Raw genomic sequence first — 18,426 nt, 5'->3', positions numbered from 1 at the left:
ACATGCAATGACAAAAGATCAAGTATGAGGTAGTTTGATATAGTATGTATTAAATTTGTTACATTAAGTGTAATAAATACTTATTTTGAATAAATAAATTTGAATGGTAGTACGATATTTTCATACTGAAAGTATTTTCCAAAACTTCTTGTGTGAATGTATGAAAATAATGATATTGGCTTCAGTATTGAACTATACTCAATTGCTGTATTAGGCATTTTACAATATTTTGCTTTTTGCATATTTTGTCATTTTATGATTACAATAAAATAAAATAACTGTTATAATTATATTTTATTATATATTGAACAGTTCTTTAATTCCTGTGATGACAAAGCTACATTTTTAGTAGACATTACTTGAGTCTAATTCAATCTAATTTGAGTCTGCTAATTTGGTGCTCAAGAAACAAGTCTGATTACTATCAATATTAAAAACAGTTGTGCTGCTTAATATTTTTGTGGAAAATACATTTTAATACTTTTTTATTAATAAAACAACATTTACTATTTATAATATTTATAATATTTATACAATATGAATGTCTTTTGATCGATTGAATGCTGAATGAAAGTTGTTGTTTTTTTTTCAAAACAAACAAACAAACACAAACACTGAATGGTAATGTATAAAGGGTATATATAATTTAATTTATTTTAATTTCTTTAAGCAGGTGCTCTATTTGTTTTTTTAATGTGGTTTCTATTTTGATTACTAATACCAGAGTGAGGAAAGTACATGTGAGATTTAACTGAGGTAACGCTTTCCTGGGGGATCTGCAGCCATTTACTTGCCGTCTTTGCATCCCCCTCTCCTCTCGTTTACAAAACAAGCTGCAAGTATGCGATACTAAGCTGACGAGGTTGGCAGGCGATCACTGGAATGCTGTCTTTGGAGGTCTTTGATAAAACCAGGCGAGGCTGGATTAAAAGATCATATCACTTTTTTCTTCGTCAAGGCAGCTCAGAGAGATGGATCTAATCATTTGCTAAAGACTGGCAAACACGGGGGAAGCGCTCACCTCATGACATCAAATTAAGCATGTTTTCTGAAAGTGCCACTGAAGTGTTTTGGGAGTAAATAGTGGCAGGGATGAAAACCATGAATTAAAAGAAACATTCTGTCATGCAGAACTGGGTAATTATTATGCTCTTTCTGTTTTTCTCCTGTCTTTCAGCATTAGAGGATGAACTGGATTTCGCACTGGGCAAGCAAACCCCAGCTTTCCTCAAGAAATGTGTATGTTACATCCGGAAGATATCCAACTTTGACCGTTTCGCTAAACTCCCTGAGATGGCACGCTACATGGACATTGTGATGAGCACCGACCATGTTATGAGAAACCAAGAAGCCTATGAGCGTCTTCTGAAAGTCAGAGATGAGTTCATTCCAATGGTGGTGGCAGCGTCCAATCTTCGAGTCTACTCGTCGGTCACTCACTGTGACATGAAACTTGGCTTCTCACAGGAAGTAGAGAGCCACTACGTCGAAGGTCTGTGTAAACAGTTTTATGAAGACATGGTGGATATCATCCAGGCCACGGTCCAACAGAACTTTGACACAGAGACAGATCCACTGTATGATGAAATCATACAGCATCTGTCGCTGTGCAAGACTTTTTCATCTTTTTATGTGTACAAGAGTGAAGTCTTGGACATAGTCCAGGAGTACCTGTACCCCTCCAAAGGTGGTCGAATAACCCCCCTAGTGGTGTATGGAGGACCCTGCACTGGAAAGACATTGTTACTTGCTGAAGTGGCAAAACAGGTGAAAAGCATGTATAATATGCACGTATGTGTGTGTGTGGGTGAGAGAGAAAGCATGTGTGAACATACTGACCTGCTTTTTAAGGCCATCTGGATGCCGGCACATGTTAGATTAATGCTGCGGGATGCCTGTATTTAGCCTAAAGCTGTTCTTTGCTTCCTCTGACTTAATATCTGATGTCATGGCATGAGATTCAAATTAACATTAAGGTATTTTGGGCTGCTGTTACATGAATTTGTCTGCCATAACAAAATGTGTGCGTTCCCATGTATCTGTAGGCACACAGTAGTCCAAATACATTGCATTCAACAAGCTTAAAAAAATGCTGATTTAATTGATAATAATAATTAGATATAATTACTCATATCTGTCAGCTTCAGCTAATACTTAGGGCTTAGGGAGATCAGTGGTGTGCCTGTGTTATGTGTTGATGGTCAGAATTGACAGTGTTGATAAGTTTGGAAGGGTAGTGTTGACATTTCCCATCACCCATGGCAACCCGTCACAGACCTCAGCCTCTAATGTTAGTTCACAGATGATGAGCCTGGGGACCTTGACTAACTCCGTCGTCCTTGCTTATGCTCTCTCTTTCTCTCTCTCTCTCTCTCTCTCTCTGTCTCTCTCTCTCTCACTCACTCACTATCCTTCTATGTAACATACACACTACAGAGAGACAGATACTCTAAAATATTTATATATGAAATGCAATTTGCATGCCCACACATTGCATGCACTTTTTATAATCTAGGGTGTGTGTCTGTAACATGCAAATTAGTCTCTTAGCCTGACCTCATGTTTGGTACAGCTGGCATGTTTTTATACTGCCCTTGTCAGTGCAGTACGGTACTAAGAATCATGCAGCAAATATGAGCACAGTGATGCATTCAAGTAGCAATCTGGACACACACCCCTTGGCTAATCATACAAACTCACAGATACACAATCCTCTTGCAAATGGTGACTTTGGAAAAGCATTTTATCATTAATTGTCAGCCACTCCAGACAGGGAGAAATAAAATGTCATGTTTCCCTGAATCACAGCTGGGGGCACCCTTTAACCACATCCAAGAAAGTATTGTGCTAAGGATGAGGGAACGTTTCAAACTGATTTAGAAAATCCTCAGGGCAAGAAATCCAGTGCTGACTCTATTGCTGTTGAGTACATTTGATTATTTGCTATACAGTAATTCGTCTTAGTTTTCCTTCCTCACACTCCGAGTTGTCCAAGTTAGTGTACAGTGAGTAGATCTACTAAATAATGGATGGACTGGAGTCACTCAAGTTTTGTTTGCTAGAATCATACTTATAATAACGTTGCTCTAGGTCACAGCAGTTTCTGGATTTTTAACCATGTTTGTTTTTATAACAACAGGACACAATATCCTGTTAAACGTTAAATAATACATAAAAATAAACAGTAGTTGTATTTTATGTGTATTATATCTATTTGCAAATGGCCAAGCTTCTAAAATCTGATTACAAAATTACCACTTTTGCACAAAATAACATCTTGAGCTTTTATAAAAAATATTAATTAACATACTGGAAAACATTCAGTAAACTATACGTAAATGCTGTATTTCTAAACTTCTGTTTCATTTTCATTTGTTTAGGCTTATTCATGGCTACAGAAAGAGATGGGACCAGAAACAGACCCGGTGGTCATTGTCAGATTCATCGGCTCCACAGACTTCTCTACTGACCTCCGCACCCTGCTACAGAGTATCTGTGAGCAGATTGCCATCAACTATCGGTGCCTGATCCACTTCTTACCTAACAAGATCCAGGAGATGAGGGAATTGCTAGTGAATTTGCTTGGGGAGTCATCATTCCACCGACCTCTTGTCATCATTCTGGATGCCTTGGAGCAGTTGGCAGATGTTGATGAGGCCCGAAAGCTGTGGTGGCTGCCTGTCCACCTGCCACGTACAGTCCGAATTGTAGTGTCCACCCTACCCAACAAGTATGGGATACTCCAGAAATTACGTTGCCTGATACATGACGAGGATGCCTATGTTGAACTGATGCAAAGAGATCGCAAAGCTTGCAGTCAGACACTTAAACAGCAGCTTCTGGGTGTCAAAAGGAAGGTGACCTCAGGCCAACAGATATATGTGAATGAGGCAATGGCAAAATGTACACTCCCCATGTTTGTCAACCTCATCTACCGAGAGGTAGTTCACTGGCGGTCGCACAAAGATGTGGATGACAAATCATTGTGTTCTACAGTGCACGAAAGCATTGAGCAGCTTTTCTACTCTACTGAAAACAAGCTTGGCTCACGCTTTGTCTTTCGGGCACTGGGCTACATCACAATGGCACGGGCAGGCCTGACAGAGCTGGAGCTAGAGGATATCTTATCTTTGGACAACAGTGTCCTTGGGGACATCATGGTGAGCTCTAATCTTAAAAGCCCGTTGCGTATTTCTTACGATTTCATAGCCAGGCTAAAAGAAGAACTAGAAGGTTATTTAGTGGAGCGTCAAGTACATAATGTAACACTAATGGTTTGGGCAAATCGCCACCTGCATCTTATAGCACAGAAGCTATACCTTAGTAATGAAGAAGATGTACATCAAATGCATAGCCTTTTGGCTGAGTACTTCCTTGGAGCATGGGCAGGTGGTAGAAAGAAGATATTCCATTGCGACAATAATCACTTCGCCTCACTGAATATCTCACACCATCAAAACCCTCATCACCAGCAGAGCCTTCATGGCCATGACAAAGCTTCTGCTGACAAGCACTCTTATGACAGACAGACACCTGAACAACCCTGGGTGTTCCAGTGTAACTTGCTAGAGCCGGACATCTTCTTTGTCAACCATCGAAAGATGATGGAGCTCACATACCACCTGACAAGGAGTGGCCGGACAGATGATCTCATGTATGGTGTCATCATGAACTTTAGCTGGCTCTACACTATGATAAAGATAGGGCAGTTTGACAAGGCCCTGTCAGACATTGACCTAGCTTACAGCTACACGCAAGAAAAGGAGCTAAAGTTTCTTGCAACTACGCTCCGCAGTATAAAGCTTAAAGTGACAAAGAATCCTGCATCTCTGTCTGCTGAACTACAGCAAAGGCTCCTTCCAGTTGTCACATCTCTTCCCAAGCTCAGACACCTCATTCTTGAATGTGACAAGGATGGTCCTAAATACTGCTCCATTGTGCCACTGCACTCTTCCATGGATGTCACCTACAGTCCAGAGAGATTACCACTCTGTTCTAGCTACATGCAAATAGTCGAGATTCTACCTACATTAGCTCCAAACATAGTCATTGTGGCCCTCGAAGATGGATCCGTCAGCACATGGGATGTTGAGAGTAGACAGTTGATAAGACAGATAGACACAGCGAGGTCGGTTGTTCTTGGCATCAGGCTAACCACAGATGAGAAGTATCTGGTAGTGGCCACCACAAAAAACACACTGCTCATTTACGACAACCACAAATCCTGCTTGTTGTCAGAGGTGGAGGTGAAAGGGTCCAAGCACTGTGGCATCACTGGTGGGGTAGCGTTCATCAATGGATTCAACTTGTCCAGCCACCATGCCTTAGCTTGGCTGGAAGCAAGCAAAGACGTCAATGTGATTGATTTGCTCTATGGTTGGCCGTTGTATCAGTTCCATTGCTGGTATGAGGTAACCTGTGTCCAGTGTTCCCCAGATGGAATGTATGCTTTCTGCGGACAGTATCTCAACACAACCACCATATTCCACCTTGGTAGTGGGGACAAGCTTGCTACAATGACTTCTGAATTCTCTGGTGGATTTGTTAAGTCCATCCTGATTCTAGACACAATCCATCAAATGGTGATGATAGACAATGAGGGCAGTCTCTCCGTGTGGAACACCAAAGATATCACAAATCCCAAGCTGATGGAGGATTATGACTGCAGAGGAGATGAGAGCGAAGTGGTGGGCATAGAGCTCTCTGAGGATCAGCGATCCATCCTCATCTGCAAAGCGAGAAGCATTGAGGTGCTGGACACCAAGATTTGGAAGATGGCAGAGAAGTTCAAGGCCAAGCGTAGTGAAAAGTTTGTGGCGGCCGTTCTCTCCAAGAATAGCCAAAGCATAATAGCTTCCATGGAGAACACATCATCCATATTTGTGTGGAGGAGAGACAGTGGACAGTGCATGGCCAGCTTGATAGAGATATCTGGAGCCATTGTAAAATTTATCAAATCAACACACCATAACTTGCTGCTGTCTGTAGCCAGCAGCGGCGTACTTTCTGTGTGGGATATTGACATTATAACAGCCATGTCGAACATTGATAAAACCGGGAAACCTATTCAAAGTCTGCAGCTCTCTGGCAGAGAGGATTTTGTGTACACCATGGATGGGTCAGAGGTCATCCATAAGTGGAACTACAGCACAGGTTTCATTGAGATGGTGTTCAAGCATGAAGGCCTTGTTGAAAACTGCGTCTTGACAACATCGGGTGACTTAATGGTGACATCTGATGATAAAAGTAGTCAGTACATCTGGCATACAACCACAGGTGAGAATATATTCCGTATCAATGGTCAGAAGATCTCACAGCTTCTCGTCACACACAATGACCAGTTTGTAGTATCCCTTTGCGAGCAGAATGCCTCCCGCATTTGGAGGCTTGCGACTGGTCACAAGGTGTGCAACATTCTAGTAACACTCCAGCATGCCCTCATTACCACAGCAAACACATTCCTTGTGGGAACCAACAAGAATAAGCTGTTGGCTGTTAGCTTGTGGTCAGGCAGTGTATCCAAAAAGTTTATCTGTGACGACGGGATCACAATTGTTAACTTCAAGTTAGTTCCTGACAGTCCAGATTATGTCATCTTCATCACCTCCACAGAAACAGTTTTCATCTGGAGTGTTGCCGACGAATCGGTGTGTAGGCGGGTGCAGCTGCCTAGCAACTTTTTGAAGAACCTGGAGGATTTCCAAATATCACCAAATGGGAAATTGGGCATTGTGTCGAAAGGTGATGAGAACATTAATGTCCTAGACCTGCACAGTGGTAAACTGCGTCTGGTACATGCTGCTGGCATAATCTGGCGGCAAAAGCTCTCACGAGATGGACGCTACTTAGTGTACATCTGTTTCCAGAATTGCGACGAAGATGATGATGCAGGTGTGGTTTCAAGTCTGATTGTCATGAGATTGGCAGATGGTAAGAGCATCGGGACCTGTTCCCTCTACAAAACGCCAACCTATCTGTGCCTATCACAGCGAGCACTTAACATCATTGTGGGATTTGAGGATGGCAGCATTGGCACCTACACAGTCGTAGACCGTGTGGATGCGGCTCTGAAAATTAAGATCGCCACCTCAAACAGTCGCCAAATAGTTAACAATGCCTCACAGAAAGTACGACCTAGGTGTAGCACCAATGCCTTCAAGACCATTGCTGACTGTGTGTGGAGAGAATCCACCGAGGTCTTCTCTCGGGACAGTCCTATCAACGTCTCTGACAGTGGAGAGCCAGAGTCAACAACACCCACAAAGAAAACTGAACTGCTGCAATGAGAGTGCCCTCTGTAGGACATTAACAGGCATGAAGGAACAAGGCCAGGTTTGGATACAGGTGATTATTGTTTACAGCAACTTTGATTCAGCTGCACAGATCAGTTCTCTGGATAACACACAGTAACTGGCCAATTGCTATTAAGCTGCACTTAAGCTTCAATCAGTCACCTTGATTTCTCTTATCCATCATCAACTTACTGTCAAATCTGTACACTGAATTTAATATCACATTAAGGAACAAATGTCATTAATTGGAAAAGCCAATCCAATCGGCTTTATGATATGTTCTTACTTCTCATGTGTATGCCAATGTGGTCATATAGTTCAGATTTTGTATGAGTTTAGTCAAATCAAGCCATAACGTCACTTTATACAGAAGCATAGAGAAATGTAAAATATTTGTAGCCATATAAAAGTTGCTGCCTTCTTTCTTTTTTTTTTCAAAATATTAATTTGCGTCTGTTTAATAACGTCCTCTGGTACTGTACTAAAATGGAAACTTATGTACATATGTGTACATATGTACTTTGGCTGCTGCAGTTTGTGCAACTACTTAAATATATGTTATGTTGTGCTAAATGCAATCAAAGTGAGTGCCTGGATTTTAATCTTTCTTTGTTACAGAAACTGATGAAGAAAAATTTGCAGGGAATTTCTAAACAAAGATACATTGTTACAAATATTCATCATTACGGTTCAGCATACAATGAACATTTAGCATACAATGCATACAAATTTGCTTAATTTGGAATTACAGCATCTAAATGAGGATCATTGGAAAGTACATTTCAGTATTCAGGTATTCAGAGTGTAGTCTGGAGTCATTATGAGCTTCTTAGTAATTTCAGAATGCGTTCTAGACTTGCTCTGACCAAAGTGTCATGGAATGTGTTTTAGACTTTATCTGACCAACGTGGCATGGAGCTTCTTAGTAATTTGAGGCTACAAATGAGCTTCTTAGTAATTTTAGAATGTGTTCTAGACTTTGTCTGGCCAAAGTAGCATGGAAGTCCATGAGTCCATGTGTGGAATTTGCTCTAAATGACAGACAGTATTAAACCCATCCTCATATTTAATTCTAAAACTGATACTGAGAAGGTCATCCTCTGACTTGACTAAATCCAAGAATAGTATTAATGGTGGTACTTTTAAAGAATGTGCAATTCGTTGTATCAAAGGGCGGTACGGTTGTATCAATCTACAAATGTTGAGTACTGATTCGAGGACTAAACCACTGTTAAAGAGTCATGTGTAGCATCTCACCAAGAGTTTCTACGCCTTAACAGTTGGGTCATCTTATACAAATGTGTATTTGTAATTGTTCTTTGTGAGGTAAAGGTTGATTGATTGTGTGCTTGAAAAAAAATTATACTTTGTACTTTCATGTTATAGATGACTTGGAGATATTTATGAATAGACTATATGTTATCATAAACAAGGTTGATTTATGAATGGTGTTTGCCAAGGCAGTGTTTGGTGGTTGCACTTTATTTTAAATGGGTTGTTCACTGAGGTTGACTTTGAATAAGTGTGTCATGAATGCTAACTATACGATTTTTGCCTTCAGTTATGGGTGTTCTCTGGCATGTCGCAAAAGAAAGTAGTTTCAACAAAACGATCAGCCATGCCCCATTCAAACTCTTCTCTCCATAACTCAAGGGCTATTCCGTCAAATTGTATGTTTACCTCTGGAAATACTGACACATAAGCCCATTTACAACCCACAACCTGTAGCAGTATTCAGGTGTGATTAGCTTCTCCCACTGAAGTGTTTAAAACCTATAGATATCATACAATCTTTGCCAAAGTTTTGTTTATTTTTTTAATTATTATTATTTGTTTTCAGAATGTTAAATGGTGTTGTTTGTGACCCTACTTGTTACTTTTCTGGACTTTTCTGGCTTTGTTGTGTTTTCTAGCATAACTATGAGAACATGCATTATCTTTGCTAAGATATTGATAAAGTCCATCTCTATTATATTGGAATGCCAGTTTTAGAGTATATTTGAATGTGTCGATATGAGAGCAGTTGAACAGCATATTAAATGTTATGTAACTTGAATGAATTTTAACTACATGTTTGCAAAACATAGTTCACATACTGGTATTGAATGTGTTTATCGTATTATTTGTATTGTCAAGATTGAAGATCCCTGTTTAGAGATATATATTTTCATAAATGTTGTACTTACATTTTGTTACAAAGATGTTTAAGTATTCTAGAACAAAAATAGCAGAAAAAATGTGTCTGAAAGCAATATGACTTAGTGTGTATGCATTGTTTGTATGGAACATTTTAATGTAATAAAATGGTTTTCTTTCTGCCTCTTAAATCTCATTGTATTTCATCTGGATATATTGGTCTTCCTTTGGAAAGAAAACACAAGACATTCGGTTCTTTGAAAGGTTGTAGTGGTTTATAGATATATAAATGTACATAAGTTTTCAAAAACCTGCTATGATACAGTTATACCTTTTCTATATAGCTGATACAAATCTTCATTTAACTTGGTTTATCATAATGACCCCTCAAGAGGCATGTTGTTTACACGAGGAATGCTTTGCTAAAAGGATTCCTTACATAGCACAATCAGAAACTGAGATGTTGAATGATTTGACTGATAATAGTTTTACTCCCCTGTGCAGTGTGCAAACAAGTGTGTTAAATATTTTCCAAACAGTGGGCACGTATCAATATTTCAATTACTGCTTGCACACACCTGGATTCTTTCGCACATGTCTGCAGCAGTGCAGGTAACAATACACAAACACCACCATAAACAAATAGTAGCTCAGGGCAGGAATGCTGGTGTGTATTCTCTATGGAAACTCAACCCTCAGTGGAATCAGCCCCCTGTTGTGATGACTATGGAACTGGCATATCAACATTGTGTATTGGGGAAAAACAAATGCATTTTTTTTATACATAAACTCATCACAGCATAGACGCTCTTAGTCATCTCTCTCTGGGAAGTCACTGCGCTGTAACTGAGCAAATGACATCAAATAGTCAATATCTATACTGCTAAATATACCACATTTATTCTGATCGTCCTCCAGTTTCTGCTTTCATTTCCTGGTGCAAGTAGTTTCCTAGTACAAGGAATACTATACTATACTATAAAGTACAGTATAGTTGTAAATAAAAAGAAACACTTCTGATACACACTACCATTAAAAAGTGTAATTTATGTATTTATTTTATTTAAATTTTTATTAATTCCTATAATGGCAAAAAGGAATATGAAAATGAATTCAGCAGACATGACTCCAGTTCAGAAATCATTCCAATATGCTGACTTTGTTCTCAAGAAACATTTCTTATTGTATAATTCTTCATGAATGACTGTTAAAATATGTAAATCATGACCAATTGACAATTTGAAAAGAAAACAAACAATATTTTACAAACAAAATTATTTTCATCTAACATTGCCATGAACTCTTTTACTAATTAGAATCTTGACTGACATCACATCACAATTTTTCAGTTGGATTGGAGTCAGGATGTGACACAAACTTAGCAGTTCTAAAATACACAATTTATATCATGTCAACCAGATGCCCATTATATTGCACTTACTTTAAAAATGTACAGTTACAGTTGTTTAATAATTCCAAAGTGTTCACAAACTGTTTTTCTAAATTATGTATATTGTCTCAGTGTGGACTAAATGGAATATGACTCAAAACTCATTACAAAATCAATCATGATAAGCACATTTAAACAGCAAGCTTGAAAAAGGTGTGGAACATTTACTTATGGCGTACACCAAACGCTTTCATGTTGTATTACTGTAAAAGTTGCGGTACAGTACAGTTAATTGGCTCAAAGGATATCTTGCAGCTGTAATCATCTGTGAAAGATCATGACCTTATAAAAATAAAAAAAAGATGTAACTCGATCTCTTAAGTACATAAATGGAAAGATTAACAAACCATTGGGTAGAGACAAAAACAATAAACACACCCATGTAAGAGAGTGAAAATGTGTGTCCTGTTGTCATCCTCATTATACACCATGGCTACATGGACATTATTTTGAGTGATAATCAAACCTGTGTTTTGATGTATTATTGTCAATACACCCAGAAGTGTTATGTACACTCAAATTAAATCTGCTGAATAAATTCCAACATATTAAATAAATTTCCCACAAATGGAAAAACAGGTCCTTCAGATATGATCTGTAATATGTAGCAGTGGTGGACACATTAACATATCTTTTAAAAAAATAATACCTTCTAAGCAAATACAGACACTACTAGACTAAGACAGGGAACATAAAAAAAAAATTAAGGAAAAGGGCCACCAAGAATACACATACACGTGTTTTTCAACCAAAATGAGGACTTTCCATTGACTTCTGTTGTCATACTGAGAAGTATTTTCTATCTCCTAAACCTGACATGAACCCTCAGACAAACCTGTTGAGATCACTAGATGTAATGTAAAATATGATTTAGCCGATGTATGGGTATCTTAAATAGTAAGCACCATTTCAAATATTCTCACAAGTCATTTTTGTTGTTAAGTAGGTACAAATACAAACACAACCACCTGAGAAGAAACAGCAAGGATGTTTTGACTTGATATAGATACTCAGAAATGAACCTGTCACTCCTTTACATGAAGCTTCCGTTGACAGTTACACAAAGATATCCTACTGTCACCTTCACCTTGGCATTCAAAGGTGAGAAGATCGCTTATCACAACAATCACAACTATAGTCGATCAGATTATTGCTTACCCCATGGCATCACACACTTCCTGACTACTGATTAATTTTAAGCAAACACTGTGAGCAAAAGTATTCAATAACGGAGGGAATGCTGAGATAAAGCCAGTAGAATCTGGTTGGTCAAGTGAGCTACTTAAAGATGTGTCATTATTATTGGCTAAATCTCACATTCTTGGCCTCCATGAAGTGACCGGCTCCATAAAATAAAACTTTTAGTAGGTCACACTGATACGACTTACAGTAATAACTCTTTAAATAAGCTCACTTTTGTAATAGGCTACATTTTATTGCAATAAACTACTATATGCATAATAGTTTTGTTTTTGTTGATTTACTGTGCTCCTATCTATGCACTTGAATGCACCTGCCCAGCCTGCCTAACACCTGCTCAGATTGCATTGACGGTCATTATTTCCCTGCATGCCAGCGGTTTAAACTGTGTTTCCCAGTTTTCCTGAGCCCTCGTCACATGGTTTGTCATTACCTTGCCGAGCACAGGCCCTTCTTTGGACTGCCATCTGAAATTCAAATGGACGTGTGGAGGAGGAACGGCAGAGCGGAGTCACGGGGGACCTTTCTTTACTCGGAAGCAGTAACACATGAGGGAAAATAAACATAAGGAAGGAGGAGGAAGCGGCTGCGATGTGCGTGCGACGTCTTCTGGTCATGGAAGACGTTTTTGGGACACTTTGCGTTTTGGGATAGCTTCTGTTTTAATATATTAGGAGATACGAATTGGCAAAATAAATGAACGCCGGAGTTATCCGTGAAATTGTAGCCCCTCTGGCAAAGAACTGCCACACCTTCATCATCAGTGTAACAGGTAAAGGTTTTCTCTTCACGCGCTACATCACGTAAAGCTCAAGTTTTTCTACGCACCTGTTGCGCAAAGCTCAATACAGGCGGATTGAACATTTAGGCGATATGAAGATTCATCTTTAAGAGATAAACAGTAAATAAAGTCTACTTTATTGCCTCTAAAACTATCCTTTTGGCAGTATCATCCCTTTTTTTCTGGAATAACTGAGTCAGATTACCCGATTACCTGAAATTTAGTTACTATTATTTGTTATTGGTGGTTGAAGCCTGTTGTTGTACTGTGACTGCAGAAGAAACACGGTTTTGCCTTGTCAGGTGTTGCAGTGAACAGGGTGTCGTTATTCTGCGCTTGCATTGTTAAAAGGATAGTTCACCTCAAAATACAAATTCAGTCATCTTCTCACCCTCATGTCAAACCCATATGACTTTTCTACTGTGGAACACAAATGGAAAAGTCGGTACTTAACATTTTCCATGCAATTACAGTGAACGGTACAGTGAAAGATGTAAGCTTAAAATAGGAAGCAGAAACATGATGAAAGTTGGCCATGAGATTTGTCTGCTGTATTTTAAGTCCTCTGAAGCCATGTGATAGCTTTTTTGTGAAGAACAGATTAAAATGTTATGTTGTTATTTACTGAAAATATTCCAGTTTAGTGAGCTGTGACTGAATTATTAAATATCGCTTCTCTTTTGAGTCACCATTGTCATTGCATGATAAAAAAAAAACTACTGGGGGATTTTTCAGAATTTCTCTTTTAATGTTCAAGGAAGAAAGATGGGTTTGAAACAACATGAGATAGGATAGTGAATAGTTGCTTAAATCTCTATTTCTGGCAATATCACTGCTTTCTTTTAGGAATGTAAGTAAGTTGAACAACACAAGTAATTCAGATGTGCTGAAGTTTGGTTATCATTTGTATCATTTTAAATGTGGTTAAAGCCATTACTTTTGCTGTGAACCGAAGGCAGAAGAAATAGGCTTTTACCTTGTAGGTGTAGGTGTGTAGTTTGTAAAAGGTGTAGTTGTTCTGCCCTTGGACAGTTAAGGTTTGAACTAATTAAAAATGAATGAGCTCTAGACATGCTACTTCCATATAGTGTTTTCTAAAGAAAGAAACTATTAAGACGAGGAAGAAGGAGCCTAAACATTTGAAAATGTGATGCTTTTAGCAGATTTAGAAATAATATTTTTAGGAATGTTTGGTCAGGTAACTTAAGTGCTTCATCTGATAACATCTACTGTAAATTAGCCGGTTTTTATCTAAATCAAATACACTACAGTTCCAAAGTGTGTGGTCAGTAAGATTTTATATATATATATATATATATATATATATAACAACGATACATTACAATGATCAAAAGTGACAGTACAAACTTTCAAAAGATATACTTCAAACAAATGCTGTTATTTTGAACTTTCTGTTAATCTGATCATTCTAAAAACAAACAAAAAATGTATCTGGGTTTCCACAAAAATATTAAGTACATGTTTTCAACATTGATAATAATAAGATAATTTTCTTGAGCACCAGATCAGCATATTTGAATGATTTCTGAAGGATCATGCGACCCTGAAGACTGCAGTAATGGCTGCTGAAAATTCACCATTGCCATCATAGGCATAAATTACATTTTAAAATATATTTAAAAGCTCTTCAAATATTACTATTTTTGACTGTTTTTTGTTTTTTTGTGATCAAATAAATTCAGCCTTGGTGAGCATAAGAGACTTTCAAAAACAAAAAATAACAGCATATGAAACACTTTGAACACTTTGTTAAACTAAAAGCTCCTAAGCATGTTTTTATATTTTTATGTACCTTTCACATTGTAAAGTCCAATCTAGACTTTGTCAGGTAATCAGTCTCAATTTGTGTTACTGTTTACAGTAGCTGTGAGGGGGGCTGAGCAGGTTTATGCAGTTTGTCTAGGTGTTTACTGTCAGACTCATTGTTTACTTTTGAGCAAGGTCTGCTGTGCTGAGTAAGGTGTGGTCTGAGGTGCCCTACAAAGGGCCACTGAGCCTCATGCTCTGTCAGGCTCCAGCATTTTACCTTGATATTTACACTACTAGTGTGTACACAGACTAGCCTATATTGTACATCTGAGCATGACGTTATGTAGCACAAAGCAGCTCCTTTTTCCGTGGTTCACTATTCACAGTTTTAATCTCTCCATCTCTTTCCCTTTAGCCATTTCCCACTTTGTAAGCATGCCCCTGTTTAAAAGCAGCACATTTAACAGTAATAGTTAAACAGTGATAGTTTTACAAAAACAAAAAAACAAAAAAAAACAAAAACAAATATGTTGAGATACACCCAGGGCCTGTGTGTTAGCATGTCTTCCATCTTGTGTGATCTTATGACTACGGATCTCTGATTGTGATGGCAAGTGTTGCATAGACTTCACTTGTAGTCAATCTAATGATGCAACATTCACAGATTAATGTTCAGTATATATATATATATATATATATATATATATATAATGTCATTTATTACGCCCTAAGCATAACCTTAAAAAAAAAAAACTTGTGTCAGGGAAATTAACTATATTGTTCTCTCACTGTAGAAAGTGCTTCATTTGGTAAAATATAAATTAACTTGTTTTATTCAAATCAGAAACATGATTTATTATGCATCAACCTAAAAGTAATTTTCAAGGTTCAGATAAGGTAGAAATTACTCCTTAAGGTAACGACTACACGGTTTTTCTTCTTACAGTGCTTGGTAGTTAACTTGATTTATGTACATGATTGCGATTATCAGATATTGGCCTGGTTTCACAGACAGAGCTTAGACTAAGCCAGGACTAGGCAATAGTTCAATTAGGACATTTAAGTCATTTTTAAATAACGTGCCTTAGAAAAAACATTACTTGTGTGCATTTTGAGACAAAACAGAGGCACTGATATATTTTAAGATTAGTCAGTGCAAGTTTCTTTCAGTTAAAACAGCTCAGACTTACACTTTAGCCTTGTCTGTGAAACCGGGTGATTGTTTATCAGATATAAGACAATAGGTATTTGTGTACAAGGAAGCAGCATTTAAGGACTAGATGTCGCCCTGCAAATAACTAAATACTCCGCAAAGAATGACTCTCTTTTATCAGTGTGACTCATAGTTTTGATAAACAAACACATAAGAGCCAAAATCATAAACTGAAACGGCTGAATAATAGCTGGCAGTGACTCTGAGTGTTTGGAAGTACCTCACACAGGATGTAAGGTGGATCCTTGTTTTGTATATTTAGCACTGTATTAAGTGATGATATGGGCATTCTCAAGAGGGCTGATTCTGTATGCACTGGTCTTCTGGTAATGAGGCCATGGCAACAGTGTCCAGGGCAACACGCCCATATTTGGCCACATTTCAAGTTATATTTAAAAGAGCTTTAAACACATTTATATTTTACATGGATGTGATGTTTACCTGGTCCAAAAATGGAGAAATGGAGATTGTCATTAGATACTCAGCTTTTTTTTTTTTCATCAAGCTAAATAAAGATATAGACAGGGAAATATTAACTCAAATCGCACTTTTAAATGTGTCCAGCGTTGTGATGGATTTTTCATTTTTCTTCATGTTAATGACCCATGTCAATTTCATGCAATCTGGCTGTTTCCATATGGCATAAATAAAAATGAAGAGGAGCATAACATGCTGAGAAGAAAGAGAAATGCTAAACCAGTTTTCCCACTTGTTTAAACCACACCTTCATGAATCTGATCCCTTTATGTAGTAACCCTCCACCTGTACAAGACCTACACATCATCCAATACTCAGTTACACACACACACACACACACACAGTATACTGGTAGATAACCTAATATTCTAGCTTTACCATCTCTCTCTCTTTCTCTCACTTGTTCTCTCTCTCTCTCTCTCTGTCTCTTTCTGTCTCACTCTTTCGCTCTCTATTTGTGTATTAGTCAATGCACTTTGTAAAACACTGACACAATCATTAAGGTAAAAACAAATGTGTTTAAGAGTAAGCCATTACCCCAGAGGAGTATATCTAAATTTATGTCCTTGTAAATGACCCAGAACTGTGTGTGCCTTTAATTTGTGGAAGTATAAGTTCATCTCTTTCCTGTCTTTGGATACAGAGGGTTGTGTAATGCTTTGACTCATAACATAAACCAGGATTTTAGACTAATAAACGTAACTGGGTTGCTGCCACAAAAGAGATCAGCTTCCTCTATACTGGTACATTAAATGCATCACACTTTAACTATTTGTTGTGTGCATTTAATGTAAATAATTTTTTTCTCATATATTTAAATCAACAAATCTATATATATATATATATATATATATACTTTCATAAAAATATGCATTTTTGCATATTGTGTACATAATGTTTAAAACTATGATGATCTAAACAAAAGTGAAATAAATGAAATTATTGTATGAAAATGATTTATATAATTTTTTGGTCACACTTAATTTTAAGGTCCAATTCTTACTGTTAACTAACTATTAACTACAATTTTTGCCTCAAACTCCTAATTTGCTGCTTATTAATAGTTAGTAAGATAGTTGTTAAGTTTATGTATGGGGTAGGATTAAGGGATAATAAAATATGGTCATGCAGAGTATGGCATTAATATGTGCTTTATAAGTACTATTAAATAGCCAATATGCTAGTAATATGCATGCAGTTAATAGAGAGAATTGGTCTTTAAAATAAGGTGTTACCATTTTTTTTATACATTATGTCCTGATATAATCCCCTGATGTAATTTCCATCAGGACCAACCATCTTGCCCCAATAATGCTTTGTCAAAAGTTAGTGTACTTGGTTATCAAGGAGTCAACAGTGTTAGTGAAATATGAGACGTGATTAAAAATAAAAATCAGTTGTGCATCATTTTCAATCGAAAAAAAAAAAAGGAAATATTATTTCATTGTGTTTCTGTAGGATTCATGAAATGCTAGCAATGAAATTAGCCTTCGCAAGAGTCAAGACAGAGTTGGTCATTTTGTTCCAAAAATGTTTGAAATGTCATTTCCACCACAGAATATCATTAAACACAATATAATTTAATATGTGGTGGAAATGATACAAGGGAGAAAATGTTTATCACTTTCAGACAAATTGACAAAAATGAGCGAATTCTTGAGTGATGCATGTATATACACATTTATAGAGTAGACAAATTAAACTAGTGAGATTTTGAAAAAGTCAAACATCCAATTATATGCTAATTTCTGTGAAGCAGTACTAAAAAGAAAACAGGAAGGTGGCAACGTTTTACAAATGTCTGAAGATTTCAGTGTGTCAGAGCAGTGTGTAAGTGAAATCAGCTGGTCATTGATAGCTCTAATTATCTCTTGACACTGGTCTACACTAGCTGTTTGCTTCACTTTGTTCTCAACAAATTGAAAGGAAATGAACCGTTAGTGGCTTGTGGGTTTGTTTATCTTGGCTGTGGAAGGCCGTTGCATGTGTGTAGGTTTGTGTTGGCACACACACTGCAGCTGAACCAGGTTGAAGGGATTTAAACATTTCAGTAATGCTCAGAGTAAGGCACCTTCTAAAAAGTGTGTGTGTGTGTGTGTGTGTGTGT

General features: G+C 37.6%; 2 protein-coding genes across 2 annotated transcripts in view; both read left to right on the top strand.

Annotated features, from left to right (window-relative positions):
* Positions 1-7,483, top strand: part of LOC107661962 (NACHT and WD repeat domain-containing protein 2-like) — a 59,069-nt gene extending 51,586 nt beyond the window's left edge. Inside the window, exons 7-8 of the mRNA XM_016451787.1 lie at positions 1,178-1,767; positions 3,381-7,483. Of these exons, the coding sequence (XP_016307273.1) occupies positions 1,178-1,767; positions 3,381-7,286 (4,496 nt within the window). The 3' untranslated portion in view covers positions 7,287-7,483. The remainder of the gene's footprint in view (positions 1-1,177; positions 1,768-3,380) is intronic.
* A 5,087-nt stretch (positions 7,484-12,570) lies between these two features.
* LOC107661960 (uncharacterized) overlaps positions 12,571-18,426 on the top strand; it is a 17,088-nt gene continuing 11,232 nt past the window's right edge. The window contains exon 1 of the mRNA XM_016451784.1: positions 12,571-12,850. The gene's annotated coding sequence lies outside the window, so the exon portion shown is untranslated. The remainder of the gene's footprint in view (positions 12,851-18,426) is intronic.

Source organism: Sinocyclocheilus anshuiensis, unplaced genomic scaffold (assembly GCF_001515605.1).
Source record: "Sinocyclocheilus anshuiensis isolate Anshui unplaced genomic scaffold, SAMN03320099.WGS_v1.1 scaffold603, whole genome shotgun sequence".
In the NCBI taxonomy this organism is placed as follows: domain Eukaryota; kingdom Metazoa; phylum Chordata; class Actinopteri; order Cypriniformes; family Cyprinidae; genus Sinocyclocheilus; species Sinocyclocheilus anshuiensis.
Note: the sequence above shows the minus strand (reverse complement) of the source record. Positions and strands in the feature narration are given on the sequence as shown.